The 19,186-nt window shown below is 34.6% G+C and overlaps 1 protein-coding gene across 7 annotated transcripts in view; it reads left to right on the top strand.

Annotated features, from left to right (window-relative positions):
• Positions 1 to 19,186, top strand: part of IL6ST (interleukin 6 cytokine family signal transducer) — a 54,991-nt gene that overhangs the window by 16,497 nt on the left and 19,308 nt on the right. For 4 of the 7 annotated variants that reach the window (XM_047086652.1, XM_047086681.1, XM_047086658.1 and 1 more), the window contains 7 exons: positions 2,197 to 2,291; positions 3,589 to 3,668; positions 8,156 to 8,461; positions 9,322 to 9,442; positions 16,135 to 16,301; positions 16,831 to 16,985; positions 18,695 to 18,854. In XM_047086652.1, coding sequence (XP_046942608.1) covers positions 3,605 to 3,668; positions 8,156 to 8,461; positions 9,322 to 9,442; positions 16,135 to 16,301; positions 16,831 to 16,985; positions 18,695 to 18,854 — 973 coding nt within the window. In that variant the 5' untranslated portion in view covers positions 2,197 to 2,291; positions 3,589 to 3,604. Of the gene's footprint in view, positions 1 to 2,196; positions 2,292 to 3,588; positions 3,669 to 8,155; positions 8,462 to 9,321; positions 9,443 to 16,134; positions 16,302 to 16,830; positions 16,986 to 18,694; positions 18,855 to 19,186 lie in introns of those variants that run through there. The other 3 variants (XM_047086691.1, XM_047086672.1, XM_047086701.1) reach the window with 2 other exon arrangements.

Below are 19,186 nucleotides of genomic sequence, written 5' to 3'. Positions count from 1 at the left end.
TGATGAACACTTGAGTGATGTGGAGTTTTCTCATATGGGACTATTTAAAGTTGGCAAATAAGAGATACAACAGGTGGAGGAAAATGGTTCCTGCGCCTTAACTTTTTTTATACCTTTACCTTGGGAGAATCTAAATAGTTCATGAACATATTGTTTATGGAGTGACTGTTACATGGTAAGGGAGTGCATAAAATCAAGTTAGTATTACTATTTAATAAAAGAATACTTTGTTCCAAATATAGTACTGTGAAGCCCTCACCAAGAAGTAATAGTGTTATTTGGGAGAGTTTATGCATCAAGAATTTTTTAATTTAAATTTAGTTTTTTGGGGGCGCCTGGTGGCTCAGTCAGCTGAGCGTCCAACTTTGGCTCAGGTCACGATCTCACCGTTTGTGAGTTCGAGCCCCGCGTCAGGCTCTGTGCTGACAGCTCAGAGCCTGAAGCCTGCTTGGGAGTCTGTGTCTCCCTCTCTCTCTGCCCCTCCCCTGCTCACGCTCTGTCTCTCCCTCTCTCTCAAAAATAAATAAACATAAAAAAATTTTTAATTTAGTTTTTTTGATTAAGTACTAAAGTCACATAGAAGGTGCAACTAGTATATGGTAGAGAGTCTCCCTCCTACCTAGGTGTCTTACCTCGTGGCAGCCAGTATTTGAATTTTTATCCTTCTGGAGGTGTTTTGTGCATATATAAGGAAATGATTGTGTGTTTTACCTTTTTGTGGTTTCTTCCCACAAATAACAAAAATATACTGTTCTCTACATTAACAGTATTTAAAAATTTTTTTTAATGTTTATTTTTGACAGACAGAGCATGAGCAGGGGAGGGGCAGAGAGAGAGGGAGACACAGAATCCCAAGCAGGCTCCAGGCTCTGAGCTGTCAGCACAGAGCCCGACGCGGGGCTCGAACCCACAGACTGCGAGATCATGACCTGAGTGGAAGTCGGGTGCTCAACTGACTGAGCCACCCAGGCACCCCTACATTAACAGTATTTTAGATATCATTACATATCTGTGGATCTAGAGCTTTCTCATTTTTGTAGGTACATGTATGCTCTATTTGGATGTGCTATAATTTAACTGCTCCCCGATTCACGAATATTTAGGTTGCTTCAGCCTTTTACTATGCTGTAGTTGATAATCTTCTATATGTGTCATTTTGCTCATATCTGTAGTATAAAATACTAGAAATATAATCATTAGATTCAAACATAGGTGTTTTAATTTTGATGGATAATGCAAAACTGAGCATATGCCTTTTGTGCATAGGTTCTTTTCTTGGTTTATAACTGAGTTCTACTTTACAAATAATAAAATTCACAGATTTAAGTGTACAGTTTATTGGGAAGGTTATGCCATTTTATGCTGTAATGTGCAGTGTATGAGACGGCCTTTATGTCGTAGTCTCATAGTCTCAACCTCTCAACAGTCATAACACTGTTGATAATTTTTTAGTTTTTATTTTTTGACCAAAACTAGAAATGATATTGGGTAGTTCTTGTTTTATTTTTTTACTATTTTTACTGTGCAACTTACATGCAATGAAGTCCACAGACCATAACCATAGTCCAAAATAGAGAACATGTCCAGCATCCCAGATTGCTCTCTACTGTCCTCTTCTCCACCCCCCAAAAAAGATAACTCCTATTCTGATCTCTATCACCACATATTACATTTGCCTGATTTTGAGCTTTGTATAAAGGGAATCATGTATACTTTTTGTGTCTGATTGCTTTCTTCTCTATTGTATGTGAGATTCAGTCATTTTGTTTTGAGTACCTGTAATTCTTTTTCATTACTGTGATTTAGTTACTTGAATTTTTCTGTTCCACCATTTCTCTGGTTTTGGGCTTCTACTTTTCACTATTTATGATTAAAACTTGTATGAACATTCCTGTACGTGTCTTTTAGAGGAGTGAGGCACTGATGTCTTTTGGGTATACACCTTGTCCAAGTAGATTTTGCTGGGTTTTTTAAATTGAGTTTTAATTTATAAAGAATAAAATTTATCAATTTTTACTGTACAGTTTGTTAGGATACAATTCCTCATAGGTCTCTTGAAGGTTTGCTTACAACCTTGAAAAATAGGGGTAATGTTTTCCTCCAGAGTAAAAGGCAAGCATGCTTACTGACGTTTGAAAAGATCTGGGTTTTTAAGCTCAGTCTTCTCTCCTGTAACATAACCCACTGTGTGTACAGGTGTTACCTGACTCTCTTCACAATGCTGTGTCGGAATTGGGGCTCAGGCAACTGGCGCAAGAAAATGCTGATAATCTGAAAATGCTGCTCCTGGTGTGAGTAATCAGGTCCTTTGTCTCTGACAACAGGAGTTTCAGGTCTTCTGCCAGTATCCATAGAACTGGCAGGCTAACTTGTTAGCTTGCAAGTAGGGTAAAATCTTAGAGCTTTCACTATTCTTAACACAATTCAGTGAATTTTGACTATTGACTATTTGAATATTAAATGTGTAGTCTTGTCACCACCACACTCAGGTCATAGAACATTCCCATCACCCCAGAAAGTTCCTTTGTGCCTCTTTACATTTATTCCCCTTCCCCACTTCAGCCCCAGTTAGCCCTTTATCTGCCTTCTGTCACCTTAATTTTGCCATTTGTTGAATATCCTGTAAATGGAATTATACAGTACATAGCCTGTTGTGTCTGGCTTCCTTCGTTCCACATGTTTTGAGATTCATTCATGCTATTGCATGTATCACTAGTTCATTCCCTTGTATTGCTGAGTGGTATGCTATTGTATGGATATACGATTGTTTGGGTATTTGTATATCCATTCACCAGTTGATAGACATTTTTTTTAGTTGGGGACTATTATGACTAAAGCTGCTATGAACATTTGAGTAAAAGTCTTCATGTTGACATGTATTTTTAGTTCTCTTGGATACATTCTTAGGAGTGGAAATGCCCAGTGTTATTATGTGCTTTTAACTTGGTAAAGAACTGCCAAATTGTTTTCCAGCGTGTCTCTTTTATCTTGTATTCCTGTCTGGGGTAGTTTTAATTTGCATCTCTCATTATGAGTGAAGTTGAGAGTATCATTTCATATGTTTAAATTACTTGTATTTCCTTTTCTATAAATTGTCTGTTCAGCTCATCTTGCTTGTTTTTCTTCTAGGTGTTGGAATTTTTTAGTGATTTGTAGGCATTCTTCATATATCAGGGGATATTTTTGGTCATGGTATGAATTACAAACTTTTTTTTTTTTTTCCATTTTGGCAAATATCTTTTGAGGTTGGTTTTGGTGGGTTTTGCCATGAAGAAATTTGTCTCTCTGAAGTATTGTCTCACATAGTGTTTACTAATAGTACAAGTCTACACATCAAAGGAAACAGGATTGCTTTTTTAATTGATCTTAAAGTGTAAGTTGTTTTCCATCACTATTTTATTAGCCATAACTCCAGTGGGAATAAAGAAAAATGTTTTGAAGACTTAAATTTGTTTTCTGCATCCTCATAAAATTTTATCACCGTTTAGAAGATGATTATACAGTGGAAGCAAGAGCTTCAGAAATTGTGTTATTATGTGTTGTAAGAGAAAAAATATTAAAGATAATACCATTCTATGTCTTTTACAGAAATATCTAATGCAAGATGTTGACATTGAAAACTTGGATAGTGCAAGCATTGTTTATTTTCTTCACCACTGAATCTGTAGGTAAGATTCATGAAATACCCTTCCTCCCAGCATCACAAATTAGGTTTATATATTTTTATGTAATTTTATAATTAATCTTATGTTTCATAATTATATAATTATTTTTATTTTTTTTCTAGGATCATTATTGAGAGAATAATGCTGTTAAAAATGATTTTGAAATGTAAAAATACTCCTGGTAAATTATAATTTGAGTTGAAACAGTCACCCAGTAATCCTAAATGCTGTTTCTGTATACTGGCAATAACTTTAAGGTGGGGAGGGGAAAAAATATATTGTTGGTTTTGTTGGGTTTTGGTTTTGTTTTTTTTTTTTTCAATTAATACATAGGGGAAAGTCTGTTACATTTAGTGGCCAAAGGTATCACTGAGCAGGAGTGTTATTGTGATACCAGAATAAAGAGGTCACTTGGAGCAGTACTGCTCAAACTAGACCACAACGTGATGCCCATCTGAGAACTGGTTGTTGTTACTGGTCCCCTTAAGTACAGAAATTAAGAATAAATGTTAGAAGTTCTTAACAATTTGACATAGCCATGATACCCAAGCATGTGATCCCTGGACTTGTCTCATCAAAAATGGTACAGAGCAAAGATTGTGAAAGACTGGGGGGAAGAAAAAGCCATACTGATCTTTTCACCACAGATAGTTTGAGAAGCACTGCTATAAATCATCCCCTTTCTAAATCTAGGAATGCAGCTCTTTTTGAACACTTTAAGTGACATAAAGCTTATTTTGAAAATTGTTGCTATTTGAGAAATCTTTCCTTATTCTGAAGCCCAAATTTTTCTCCTTGAAATGTTTTCCCATTAACCCTAGTTCTAGACTACTCCCACTTTCTCTTCCCACTGTTCAACTCTTCACATATTGAAGAACTGTGTTTATGTGTCTCTTGAGGCCTCTCTTCCCCAAATTGAACTTACGCAGTTATCCTAATTATTTTTTACAGCCTTGGCTTCTAACCCTGTACATGCTGATTACACTTCTCATTCTTCCTTTGGTTGCCCATAGCACCTTCAAAATACTAGACCATCCCACCTCTCACACTTACCAGCTGTAGGACTTTGGCCAGTTGCTTAATCTGTGCCTCAGTTTCCTGATCTATGAGATGGGAATAATAATGGTTCCTAACTCCTAGGGTTATTATGGAGATTAAATGAATTATTATACAGAAGGCATCTGGACGGTGCCTGGCCCATAGTAAACATTATAAAAAGGATAGTAATTATATAATTATTACTGAGGTTTGAATAAAATACACTTAAAAAAGTGAATTTAATGTACCAAAACTGGACTTGGTCTGAGTATAGTAATTTTATAATTTACTTTGATCTAAATATCATTTTTATTCAATCAACATAGTTTTTTCCAGCTAAGATGGACTGTAGTTTCATGTTAAGCTACTAGCCAGTGAAAATTCTTAAGTTATTTTCACATGAATTACTTTTAAGCCATTTCTCCCTTACCCTGTATTTATTTCATATCAGCCTGAATGGGAGGTATTTTCCTCTCTGGCATAGTTCATTATCTTGGTTTTAGCCTACTGGTCTATTTTTTCAATATAATTTTAATCCTAACATTATGATCCAAAGTGTTGTCAATCCTTCATAGTCTTGTCCTTTGCTAATTTGATAAGTGTGGATGTCTCTCTGTTTTCTGCCAAGTTATCAATAAATATGTTCAGAATAACAGGACCACGTTATTGCTGTTTCACAAATTACTCTAAAACTTTAGGCTTAAAATGGCAATCATTATTATTTCTCACGGTTTGTGTGTCATGAATAAAATAGCTGGACTGTTCATCTTTGCTGTATGATATCTGGGACCTCAGTTGGAGTATTCTAAGATTGGGAACTAGAATCATGTGAAGGCACATTCATTTATATGTCTGGTGTTGTTGCTGGCTGTAGTTTGAGGACTTTGCTGGGCTTGTTGGCCAGAACAGTGCATGTAGTCTCCCCATGTGACCTTGGCTCACCCGCAACATGTGGCTGGGTTCCAAGGACAAATGTTCTAAAAGAGAAAAAGAGAGCTAGTCAAAAGTTGTATTCATTTAATGATCTAGCCTTGGAAGTCACATAGTACACTCCATTAGCTGAGGCAGATCGGAGGGCCATTAGTACCCACACAGATCTGAGGGCAGGAGTTGACCCCATTTCTTTGTGGAAGGAGTATCAGTCACATTGTAAGAAGAGCACGTGGGATGGGATAAATATATAGGTGTGACCATGTTTGGAAAATACAATCTGGCACAAGGGCTAAGAGCAGGCACTTGAGCCTACTCAACTCAAGACCTTTCTCACGCTGACTTTTCTTGTGGTATTTTTTATATTTGAGTAATCAACCAATTAAGATTCAATTTAGTTTGAACCAATGGAATTTCTGTTTTTGTAACTCAGGAACAACCAAATAACAGTTTTGTAATGTTCATGCTATATTACATGTTATAGTATATTCTAATCCACATTTCTTCATCTTGTCTATGTAATTACCCCAACTAACTTTCTCAGATGCTTAAAAATTAAAATGCTTTCTTTCTAAACAATTTAATCTCAAATAACCTGGTAGCCCTGTAAAAATGGTATTAATTTAGCATAGGATGATTTTAATGAACCTGTATTTCACTTTGGAACATTTGTTCATTTTTGGTATTTCTCTTATTTTGTGTGTTTAAAAAGTATTAATACTGAGCCTGTAGTTGTGTCTCATGTAGTTCTGTAAAGTGTATTGTATACTTACTGTTCCTTATAATTACTTTAGAGAAAGTAAAATAGGAGCGATTTTACCAAGGAATAAAGTGAGGTCTAGGGATTTGTAAGGACTGGCCCACTATCAGAGTAACTTGTTAGTACCCCACAAGATGAAGTTCCATACAATTGGAAGTTTAGAGTAATGCACTGGGATTTACTGTAAACATAAATAAATAATAGCAAGGTCATGTAAACATCCCACATTATGAGTTTTGAAACAAAGAAATACACATTCCTACTCTGGGCATTATAGGCTTTATGAGAGTCCAGGATTCCATTTTGGAGTACAGTTTTGACTGCAAAAAACTGTTTTTAATTCTTCCTGATGACTTTGAGAGAACCTTCCAGACCCTATCAGTGTGACTTGATTGTCTCTGGAGATTAATAATAATGATGATAGGCTGCCATTTATTGGTAGACTGTTGAATATCAGGCATTGAGATAGATGTTTTACATAAGTAATTTTTAATCTCAGAAACACTTGTTTAGTAACTTCATTTTCCAGGTGAAAAAAACTGAAGCTCAGTTAGGATAGGTAACCACCCGAGAACCCATTGGCAAATGGGATTTTCTAGGGAAAGCTGCCTTACATTTCTGGGCAGTGAGGCTAGAATCATGCCAAGTAGTTGGGAATTTTATGTTGATGGTAGCAGGAAACCATTAAATAATTTAAAATAGGGAAATAACATGATCATTTTGAATAGTAACTCGGGTAGTAGTATGCAGGATAAACTGGAAGGAGGTCAGGCCGTGGTGTAATGGCCTGAGCTTCAGCAGACAAAATAGGGCTGGTAAGAAAGTGGTTGATAAACATATTAAGAATCTGGAGCCAACAAGACTCAATGCAGTGTTGTTAAGTTGGAAGTTGGAGGAATCTAATTAGAGACATTGAAGGTGACTGCAGGGTATCTGGCCTAGATCACTGGATGCACATGGTGCTCTGAGCAGAGATAGAGAAATAATAAGTTTAAAGGGAACTGTGGTACATATATATTTAGATATGTTCACCTTAGAGTACTTACAGAAAATCTCACATGGGTATGTATTTCAAGCTATTGAAAACAGTAGGAAGTTAGAGCTGGAGATAGGGATTTAGTTTTCATCCGCGTGGAATTGAGTATAGTTAAAGCATATAGTTGTGGTATAGTTATTTTTTCATGCGGTCTGATTTTTTTGTTTTTTAATATGGGATTTTATCCCATATACTTACTGCTAAAACATGTATTTGGTCATCTTGTTCTAGTCTCCATGGTTTTTTTGTTCCCTTGCTGTTTACTTTGTTGTCTGAATTTTGTTAAATGAACATGCATACTATCTTCCCTGCCCCCATCTACCCGCCCAACACCATTCAGGACTGGAGAGCAGAACCTACCACTGCCTCTTTTCTGGAGGGTTTAATTTAGACCTTGGGTCTGAATCAAGGAACAGGATTGGTGGTGGAATAAGTCTGAATCATGCTGCAGGCAGTCTGTGTTTCCTAAAGTAAAGTTGGAATAACTATCAAAAGGGCTGAAGCTTACATACATTTTTCTTTTCATTAGCCTTATAATTTGTGTATTTCTTTACAAATTTAGGCATTGAATTCTGGCCATGTTTTGTTTTGTTTTTTACTGTGTGTTCCTTTTTTCCTGTCTTTAGAGATAATTTATTCAATATTGAGGGACTGCTTTGATATAAAATACCATTTTGTACCAGAATAATTCAGTCCATTTTTATATTTTCTGTTGTTCCTTTTCAGGTGAACTTCTAGAGCCATGTGGTCATATCAAACCTGAATCTCCAGTTGTACAACTTGGTTCTAATTTCACTGCAGTTTGTGTGCTAAAGGAAAAATGCATGGATTATTTTCATGTAAATGCTAATTACATTTTCTGGAAAACAAACCATGTTACTGTTCCTAAAGAACAATATACCATCATAAACAGAACAGCATCTAGTGTCACATTTACAGATATATCTTTATTAAATATTCAACTCACTTGCAACATTCGTACATTTGGACAGATTGATCAGAATGTTTATGGAATCAGAATAATTTCAGGCTGTAAGTTTTGTTTTTGCCTTATTTCAGACTTTGTTATGACTGTTGAATTACATTTGTAATGTCTGTTGGATTTTATGAAATGTGGCAGTCTGTTGGCTTAGTGACTTTTGGACATAATTAATTAAAAAAAATGTTTTGAAGCGGAACTATATTTGCATTAATAATATACAAAAAGCCTGAAGAGTAACGTAAGTTTTCTCTTTTATGAAAGTCAGGTATCCATCAGTTTTCTAAAAAAATGTTTTGACATGAGACCCACAAAACATTGTTGAAGTTTATGAATGTAGTCATAGTAACTTTCAGTATCCCTTAATTGCCGAGAAGATGCACATATAAAGCAACTAACTGGCGAAAGTGAAGAAATACTGGAGAAAGTCCTATGTCAGAGTAAATAAACTTAGTGTGACCCAAGAGTGGATTATCAAATTTATGGATACCCAAAACCATAATTTTGGGATTTGCTTTTCCTCCAGCAGAGTTTTGGAAAGTAATAGGAAGAGAAATATAATTATTTTTGTTTCCATTTAATTGCCTTTAATAACATATGCAGTATTATTAAAATAAACTTCATGGAGAAATCAGTTAATATTGACATCCAGTTATAAATGAAAATTGATTTTGTGTAGACAATTTGAAACATGAGTTATGACAGTTAGTATAGAAAATATGTATTATTTAATCTAAAAAGTATGAGTGCAAATAGAAAAGATTCGTTTTTTAGTCATCAGTCTTCTATACTTTTTGCTTAGGTTTGTTAATTTATCATCTCATTTAGGTTTTAAATATCTTGGGTAGTATATAAATTGTATGTTATTTGTGGTCAAAAAGCTTTTTGAAATTTGCTGATTTTTCCCTATTAGTGCCTCCAGAAAAACCTAAAAACTTGAGTTGCATTGTAAATGAAGGAAAGAAAATGATGTGTCAGTGGGATCCTGGAAGGGAAACATACCTGGAAACAAACTTCACTTTAAAATCTGAATGGCAAGTTGTTCTTGTTTTTTTTATGTTAAATTTAGTAAATTAGTCATTTGTGCTGGAGTTTTTATTTCTTCAAGTAGAAATATTAAATGCAAAATTCTAAACATTTTTTCATTTTAATGCTTGTTTGTTTATTTATTTGTTTGTTTTGAGAGTCAGCAAGCGAGAGCACAAGCAGGGAAGGGGCAGAGAAAGAGGGAGAGCCAAGCAGGCTTTATATTGTCAGCATAGAGCCCTATGTGAGACTCGAACTTCTCACCTGAGCCAAAGTCAAGAGTCGGACACTTAACCCACTGAGCCACCCAGGTGTCTCAGATTTTTAGACATTTGTTTAAGCTTTTATTTTAGGACATCTGAAACATTTAAAAGTGGAAAGAATAGTATAATAAATCCCCATTGTGTTTATCATCCAGCTTTAGTAATGATGAGCTCATGACCAATCTTATATATATCCCACCCCAGATTATCTTAAAATCTCAGACATCATATCATCTCATCCATAAATATTTCAGTACATATCTCTAAAAGATAAGGACCCTTTTTTAAGACCCATAACTACCGGGGCACCTGGGTAGCCCAGTCAGTTTAAGCAGCCAACTTCAGCTCAGGTTATGATCTCACTGTTCATGAGTTTGAGCCCCGTGTTGGGCTCTGCACTGACAGCTCAGAGCCTGGAGCCTGCTTCCAATTCTGTGTCTCCCTCTCCCTTTCTCCCTTTCCCCTTTTCACGCTCTGTCTCTCAAAACTGAGTAAACTTTTTTTTTTTAAAGTACCCATAACTACATACCATTATTATACTGCAATAGAATTGAAAATACTTCAGTATATCGTTGCATTTTCAGTTAGTATCATGTCTCATGATATATAAGTATATACATCTTTTTAATATTTTTTTAGTATAGTTGACACAGTTTTAAAATAGTTTGAGCTGTACAATATAGTGATTCAAATTCTGTATACCTTGTGCAGTGCTCACCATAAGCATAGCTACCATCTGTCATACACTATGACATTATCATTGACTGTATTACCTGTGCTCTGTCATGAATATACCTATATATTTTTACATGTGTTCAAATCACAATCTAAATAATCTCTATGCATTGCAAATTAATAACGTTTTATAAGTTTGTCTTTACCATAGGTTCCACCTGGTTTTCTCTTCTTTCTTCTTCTTTGCAATTCAGTTGTTAAAGTTGCAGTTACACATTGTTTAACATGTTCCTTTGTGCCATCCTAAAAATTGCTGTTACATCTAGACAATCAGATTTGTGTGTGGTACCTTTTTCTTTCTTTTTTTTTTTTTCAAAAGTAATTTGTAAGGGTGGTATATACCTCCAGTCAGGAACCACCACATAGTGTTTGACTCTTTTTCTCTTTTTCCTCTTTGTTTTTTTTCCTAAAGGTACACACCACCTTTTATCTTGATTTAAACTGGAGTAATAAGCAGTTAGACAATTTATGTCTACTCTTTCTGACAGTCATTTTTATCTTTTCCAATCCTATTGTGAAATAATTGATATACATCACTGTGTAAGTTTAAGGCGCATAGCGTGGTGGTTTGATTTACATGTACTGTGAAATGATTACCACAATAGGTTTATCTAACATCCAACTTTTCATATTGGTATAATTTTTTTAAAGAGGAAAAAAAATTTCTCCTTGTGGTAACTTATAAGATTTATTCAACATCTTCCCTGTGTATCATACAGTAGTGTTGGCTATGGTCATGTTGTACATTATATCCCTAGTACTTAGTATCTTAAAACTAGAAGTTTGTACCTTTTGACTACCTTCCTCCAATTTCCCCTCGCTCCTCCCACCGCCTTTGGTAACCACAGATTTGATCTCTTTTTTGTGTGAGTTTTATCTTGTTTGTTTGTTTTAGATTCCACAAACAAGTGAAATAATAAGTATTTTTCTTTCTCTTATGTCACTTAGCATAATGCCTTCAAGGTCTATCCCTGTTGTCGCAGACAAGGAAAAGATTAATTTTTTAGTCACCAGTCTTTTATTATGTCCATGTCCATACTTTTTGCTTGGGTTTGTTATTTGTCATCTAATTTAGATTGTAAATGTCTTGGATAGTATGCAAATTATATGTTATTTGTGGTTACAAAAGTTTTTGAAAATTGCTGATTTTTCCCTTTTATTGCATCCAGAAAAAAACTTTAAAATTTGAGTTGCATTGTGAATAAAGGAAAGAAAATGATGTGTCAGTGGGATCCTTGTTTTTCATGGGTGAATAATATTCCATTGTATATATAAACCACACTTTCTTTATCCATTCATCCATTGATGGACCCGTACGTTGTTTCCATACTTTGGCTGTTACAAATAATGCTTCTGTGAACAGGGTGTGCAGATATCTTTTCAAGTTAGCAGTTTTTATTCATTTGGATGTATTCCCAGAAGTGAAATTGCTGGATCATGTGTGGTAGTTTTATTTTTAATTTTTTTAAGATCCTACATAATGTTTTTCATAGCGGCTGTAGCAATTTTCAGTTTCACCAACAGTGCATATGAGTTCCCTTTTCTCCACATGCAGGCCAGCATTTATTATCTCTTACCTTTTTGAAGATGGCCCTTCTAATAGGCATGTGGTGATATCTTATTATGGTTTTAATTAAAATTCTTCTCATAACAAGTGATGTTGAGCATCTTTTAATGTACCTGCCGCCCTTCCATTTATCATCTTTTGAGAAAAATCTAGTCAGGTCTTTTGTCAATTTTTTATTTGGGTTATTTGGTTTTTTGCTGTTGAGTTGGATGAGTTCTTTATATATTAAGAATATTAACCCCTTATCAGATTTGTGGTTTCCACGTATTTTTTTCCTGTTCTTTAGGTTGTCTTTTCACTCTGTTGATGGTTTCTGTGCAGAAGATTTTTAGTTTATGTAGTTCCGCCTACCTATTTTTTATTTTTGCTTGGGCTTTGAGTGTTGTATCCAAAAAAATCTTTTCCAAGATCCATGTCAAGCAGCTTCATTCTTGTGTTTTCTTTTAAGAGTTTCATGGTTTGAGGTCATACGTTTAAGTCTTCAATTTTTTGTTAATTTTTGTGAATGGTATAGGATAAGGGTATAATTTCATTCTTTTGTATGTGAATATCCAGTTATTCCAGCACTATTTATTGTGAAGAGGGTCTTCTCTGTCAGGTATTCTTGGCTTCCTACTCAAGTATTAGTTAGCATAATTAGTTGATTTTGACAATCTATGATATTAGCTCTGTCTTGTCTTTTCTACCTTGATACCTGTAATTTGAGAGGAATCCTGTAGTTTGCATTTGAATGACTTAAATATACTTTAGTTTCACTTTTTGATATGACCCAAGGAAGCACTAATAGGTTTTGAGTGTTGCTTATGTGTTTGAGAAGCCTGAAGTCATTAAGATAGGTTAATCTAACATGGGGCTCCGGGGTGGCTCATTTGGGTTAGGAATCAGACTAGAGCTTTCTAGAGTAGGACTCTGCTGGCAGCTGGGAGCCGCTTCAGATTGTGTGTGTGTGTGTGCGTGTGTGTGTGTGCCCTTCCCCTGCTCACACACTCTCTCTCAAAAATAAAAACATTTAAAGAAAAAAAACAACAAGAAAACCTAACATCAAATTGGAAGCCAAGTAACTTGCACAGGAGGAATATATAGAGAATATTGGGTGGTTTGGCTAGAGCATAATTATAATTAGGGCAGGGTGCATAGGCTAGATTTTCTGGTTTTCAAAAATTGGAATTACAATAAAAACTTTTTGTGGTAGTTCAGTTTTCAGTAGCAAATGTGTATGTAGAGGATCTTATTAAAATTGAGACTTATTTGAAAAAAAAAGTCGATTTCTTTGACTATTCAAAGTCTTTTCTGTTTCCACATAAATTTTAGGAGTGTTTTCCTCTACTTTTGTATAAAGAAAAAAGCCATTGGAATTTTGATAACGATTGCATTGAATCTACAGATGGCTTTTGGTGGTGATAACATTTTAACAATATTCTTTGAATTCATAAACACAGAATACCTTTCTTATTGTGTCTTCTTTGATTTCTTTCATTAGTATCTTGTAGTTTTCAGAGTAGAGATCTTTCACCTCCCTAGTTAAATTTATTTCTATTTTATTTTTTTGATGCTATTGTAAATGGGATAAATTTATTTCTTTTTCAGAAAATTCTTTGTAAGTGTAAAAATACCGCTACTGATTTTTGTGTTTTAATTTTGAATCCTACAACTTTACTGAATTCCTTGATTAGATCTAACAGATGTTTTGGTTGAGGATTTTTGCTTTTCTGATACCAAGATTGAACAGTGGTTTCAGGTGTGTTGTCAGCTCAATCCATTGATTATAAAATTTCCCATTCTTTTTTTCTTTTTCTTTTTTTTTTTTTTTTTTTTTTGCAAAGACAGGTTTTGTGTACTGGACCTGGCTTTGACATGACTGACACACTCTGCAGACACAAGTAAAAATTGATTATAAACAAACTGTTCTTGACAGCAGTTTTTATCAAAGCTGGAAGAACTTTGCAGTGAACGTTTATACAGACCCATCACCTAGATCCTGCAATTAGCATTTTACTGTATTTGTTTTATCACACAAATGTGTATCTATGCATCCTTCTTTTCACCTTTTTTAATGCATTTCAAAGTGAGTTGCAGAAATTAGTATACTTCACCCTTACACGCTTCAGTGTTTACATCATTAATTAAATGTAATTAACTAGACAGTCACCCATAGCTTTTGTGTTTTCATAAAATTTATGTGCATCTTAAAAATACATACTTTATTATTAGTCAGTGAGTTTTGGCTACTACATACAGCTATGTAACTCAGACTCATATCAAGATTTAAAACATAATCATACCCCCAGAAAGTTCACTTATGCTCCTTCCCAGTCAGTCCTAGCCACCACCCTGTCTCACCCCATCCCACAGGGCAGCTACCTGTCAGATTTTCTTCACTGTAGATTTTTGCTTGTTCTGAATGTCATGTAATCATACAGTATGTACTCTTCTGTGAATGGTTTTTATGACTCAGCAGGATGTTTTGGCAATTAAACCGTGTTGCTTCCCGTTAGTGTTTCACTTAAAGGTTTGAGCCATCATCAGTGATCATTGTTTGTACATGAGGTACAAAATAGTGGTATTCCATCTTTTTTTTAAAGTGGATATACTCAAAACTTCCTTTGATCAATCATTGGTTACCCTTAGGTACACAGTTCTTAGAAGGAAAATGGTATTGGTATTTTTCCCTTTACAACTAGTTTTATGATGACTTAGTTCCCTGGCATCCTCCAAAGGTAAATAATGAAGGGTTTATCCCTTCATTATGAATTCATATTTAAATATATTTGATGTGTTTCGGTCCATTACCATTTTTCTTGGTACTCACATTGTCCCATTTTGGTTCAGAGGAACTTCCTCAGGTTGGCTCTTCCTTTGACTTTACTCATTAGTCTTTGACAGCTTTCTTCATTTCTGATATGATGTGATTTTCCAAGTTCATTTTCTAAGTTCATATGTTGTGCCTCAGACCTAGAATCAGCCATTTCCCAAGTAGCCATGTTTCCATTTAGTAGGAAATACCATTTCAGGACTACAGTCTGGGTGCTAGGGGAACTTACTGGTACTGGGTTGTTGTTTCTTGGCTTTTTTGGCAGAAAGAACTGGGAAGTGTCTTTAAGGTAAAATACATCATGAACTAATACCAGTGTTTCCGATTTAAAATCTGGACTGTTTTTACGTAATTTCATTCATCTGACATCTACATCTCCTTTCTTCGCTGCTGAAAACCTTAGTTTCCAACAACACCAATATAATTATTCATTTGCTTTAACTCACAGTAAACACAAGAGCTGCAGAATAACAATGCCAATATCAGCACCAACAATAGGAATACTAAGCATTATAAGATTATTTTTCTTTCATTAAGGATATAGTTAAATTGCTGTCTTAAAGTTACTTAAAATAATTTTCTCTGTGTTACAGCACCAACTCAACGTCATAGTTCATGTATTTCATTTTGCTTTTGATTTTTAGGAATTTTTTTAACTGACATAATATACAGTATCCTGTTGGAGGTATACCTCAGTAATTCATAGAAGTTACCTGTTTTGTTTTGGATTTCACTTACCCTTCTATTTAAAAAAAAAAAAGTGTGTGTGTGTGTGTGTGTGTTTAATTGATGTATAACTTAAACATAGGTGAGTAAATATTATAGTATCATTTAAACTTTGGTGATAAAAATTAGAAAGTGGTTGCCTGGGTTTGACTGTAAAGAGGCTAAGGGAATTTTCTGGGGTGACAGAAATTCTTATGCCTATCCTCCTGTCACCTCATAACATATTGTGCTTAGAAAAGGCATACTGTGCTTGAAGAAAGACATCACAGGTACAGTAAGGATCCTGTTTCAGAAATGGAAAGAAACGGTAGTAAGATTACAAGAAATAGATTTTTAGAGACAGGTCACTGAAGATAGAGCATGGTATTATAAATGTAATGTCCTTGGAGTAAAAATTTGAAAATAATTTTGTGTTGTAAGGTATAAATCAAACTCAAGTTTTAGAGAAAATTTATTTGTTTTTAATGATCAATTTATTTCATACTTATAATTCATTTATTTTAAGCAGTAATAATCTGGGTCTCATCAAATAACATTTTTCACTCTAATGTTTTGAAATCTATTTTTAATGACCGGTTCTTCGATTTTTGTATTTAGGGCAACGGAGAAGTTTGCTGATTGTAAAACAAAACGTGACATCCCCACCTCATGCACTGTTGATTATTCTCCTGTGTATTTTGTCAACATTGAAGTCTGGGTAGAAGCAGAGAATGCCCTTGGGAAGGTTACATCAGATCATATAAATTTTGATCCTGTAGATAAAGGTAGTTATAACACTGAATTTGAGAATTTATTAGATTTAATGGCTTATTAATTAGTTTTTCAATTTTAATGTGGAAACAACCACTTATTATCTTAGTGACTTTTACAAATTCATTTTATCAACATTAAAAATAATTTGGAAAAAGAAAAATATCCATAATCCAACTGCACTCATAGCAGTTTTTATTTTGAATGTTATCTGCTGGTATTTGTGCAGTTACCAAACAGTATTTATAGCATAGTAATCATGGTACGTGGGGTCCATTTTTATTGTGTTTTTCTTTGCCTATAAATATTTGTCTTTTGATATTGGAACCTGAAAAAATTAACAAGCATAATAAATTGACAAAGAAAACTAAAATTTCTTCAGAAACGTTATCTTTTCATTATAATAGTATGACATAAGTACTGTTTTCAGAAAAATTAGTTCATATGGGATGAGTAAATCAATATAGTGAAATATAAGTATATTTTGAGTCTGTATAAGAAGTTGTAAAAATGATAAAAATTCGGATTTATTTTATTCTTCAGTGAAGCCCAATCCACCACATAATTTATCAGTCAGCAACTCAGAAGAACTGTCTAGTATCTTAAAATTGACATGGATCAACTCAAGTATTCAGAGTTTTATAAGACTGAAATATAACATTCAATATAGGACCAGAGATGCCTCAATCTGGAGCCAGGTAACTTGCAAGTTACTGTTTACGCAGATAGTCTTAGAACCCTCTAACCTAAAAGTCTCAGTATACTAAGGTTGTGAATATATGTAATATTTTGTTTCACACCTCTTCTTGATCTGTATTTCATGCAAGGGCAAACAGGAAGACATTCGGATAGAAAATATAGTCTTGCTGAGTACAGTAGCCTTTACATGAAGTATGGAAGGGATGTAGGGTGGCAAGAAATAGTATTTTTGGTGGGAGGTGAAAGGAACACAAAAAATAAGAATTAAGTGGGGGAGTATATGAAGAGATTATATAGCAAAGGTAGAGAGCAGGGTTTAACTAAATCTGGAGGCCAATTTCATCCTGCCATCTGTTCTTATAAACAAAGCCACACTCATTTTTTTTAATATTGTCTTTGGCTACTTTGTGCCACAGTGGACGAGTTGACTTGGAACAGAGAGTATCTGGCCCACAACCTAAAATATTTACTATCTAGTCCTTTTTAGAAAGCTTGTCAACCTCTTAGTAGAGGAAGGAATTATTGGGGAACTTCTAAGCCTGAAAAGGAAAAGAATAGTGTACCCAGAGTACTTAGAACTTTTTAAAAGGATGTCTGTCACCATAGCTTTGTGTTCCCCATAATATTCTTTGTTGTAATTTCATTTATCACTAACAGTATGCTTTTGCTGTCTCTTATTGCAGTAATGAGTTCATAAGGGATTTGAGCCCATGACCTTACTACTTCTGCTCTCCATTCCACTTAAAGGGCTCAAAATAAAACCAGAAAAAGCAACAAACAAAAATGGATTAATGCTTCATGTTGTACAGAGAGGATACATACCTAAACTTCAAAATATTTTTAATAACATAGAATCTTAATTCACTGATAGAAAAAAAGGCCCCTATTTTTGTATTCAATATTGGAATCCCATAGTAGTAGAAAGAATCATTTATCTTTATTCTCTCGTTTCCTGAAAACCAAGTTTATATGCAATGATAGTTTTTATTTTTCTTGATTGGGCTTCATTTTGCCTATCCAGAGTTACACTCTGTTCTTCTCTACCCTACTCTTTGTCTTGGAATGCTGACCTGTATGAATTTCATCTGTGGGTTCACATTGTCTCTGGTTTCCTAGTGAATGTGATTAATGGGAGGAGGGGGAAGAGGGCCTAGCACAAGAGAGGAGAGAAGTGCAGTGAAGTGAGCATATTATTTTCCCTGCTTCCTCCCTGGAGCTGCTGTCTCTCAGCCTAAGGTCACTGGTCCTGTCAAGTTAACCCTGTCTCACCCTCCTCTCCCAGTTTCTGCTACTTCCCCTCGTCCCTTTGGGGCTAGGGGTGGTAACAGTGACAAGCCCCAGAGTACTGACCACTGCCTAAGTTTTCCCTACACTCTACCCATATTTCCTTTAGTAAACCCTTCTTGAATTAAAGTCTAATTGGAATACGCCATCTCTTTCCTGCTGAGACCCTATGTGTTACAGGCTTCATGGAAGGATGATATAAAAATCAAGAAAAGGAAGGAAGGATTAATAATAGATAGTTCCATACTTCCCAAATCTGTTAACTTACTGACTCTGACTGCTTTTTGACTTGCATTTATTTCTTTCCAGCGTTTGTTTGTTAGTTTTCTTTTATTAAATCAATTTCTAAGATCTTAATGGAATTTAGGACACTTATAATAAATTCCATGGTTTTTTTTTGTTGATTGGTTTGCTTTGATTTCAGATTCCTCCTGAAGATACAGCATCCAGTAGAACTTCTTTCACTGTCCAGGACCTTAAGCCTTTCACAGAATATGTGTTTAGGATTCGTTGTATGAAGGAAGATGGTAAAGGATTCTGGAGTGACTGGAGTGAAGAAGCCAGTGGGATCACATATGAAGACAGTAAGTAATTAAGATCCATGAAGAAGTAAAGGTTTGGAATTATGGCTATGACTTGTGTCAGGTCTTAATAGTATAAACCTCATTGCTTCTTACTTTGTGATCATTCTGTTCAAACTTATATTTTACACTTTTATTTTTAAGGACATAAAGATATAAAATGTGCATTATTGATTGTATAACTCTATTTGATTACTAATGAAAGAAGATTACCATGGAATTTTTTTTAGATACCTTGAGAAAACCATTGACATAACAGTTAAATCCAAAACGTTTTATTAAAAGGGAATGTTTCACAGTATCCCTAACTAGAGAATCATATCCTGAGTCATTAA

The sequence above is a fragment of the Lynx rufus genome, unplaced genomic scaffold (assembly GCF_022079265.1).
Source record: "Lynx rufus isolate CCGP_SWC_20201006 ecotype Redwood Valley unplaced genomic scaffold, mLynRuf1.p SCAF_1, whole genome shotgun sequence".
NCBI lineage: Eukaryota > Metazoa > Chordata > Mammalia > Carnivora > Felidae > Lynx > Lynx rufus.
The sequence above is the reverse complement of the archived record's forward strand: the minus strand, read 5'-3'. Positions and strand labels throughout refer to the sequence as shown.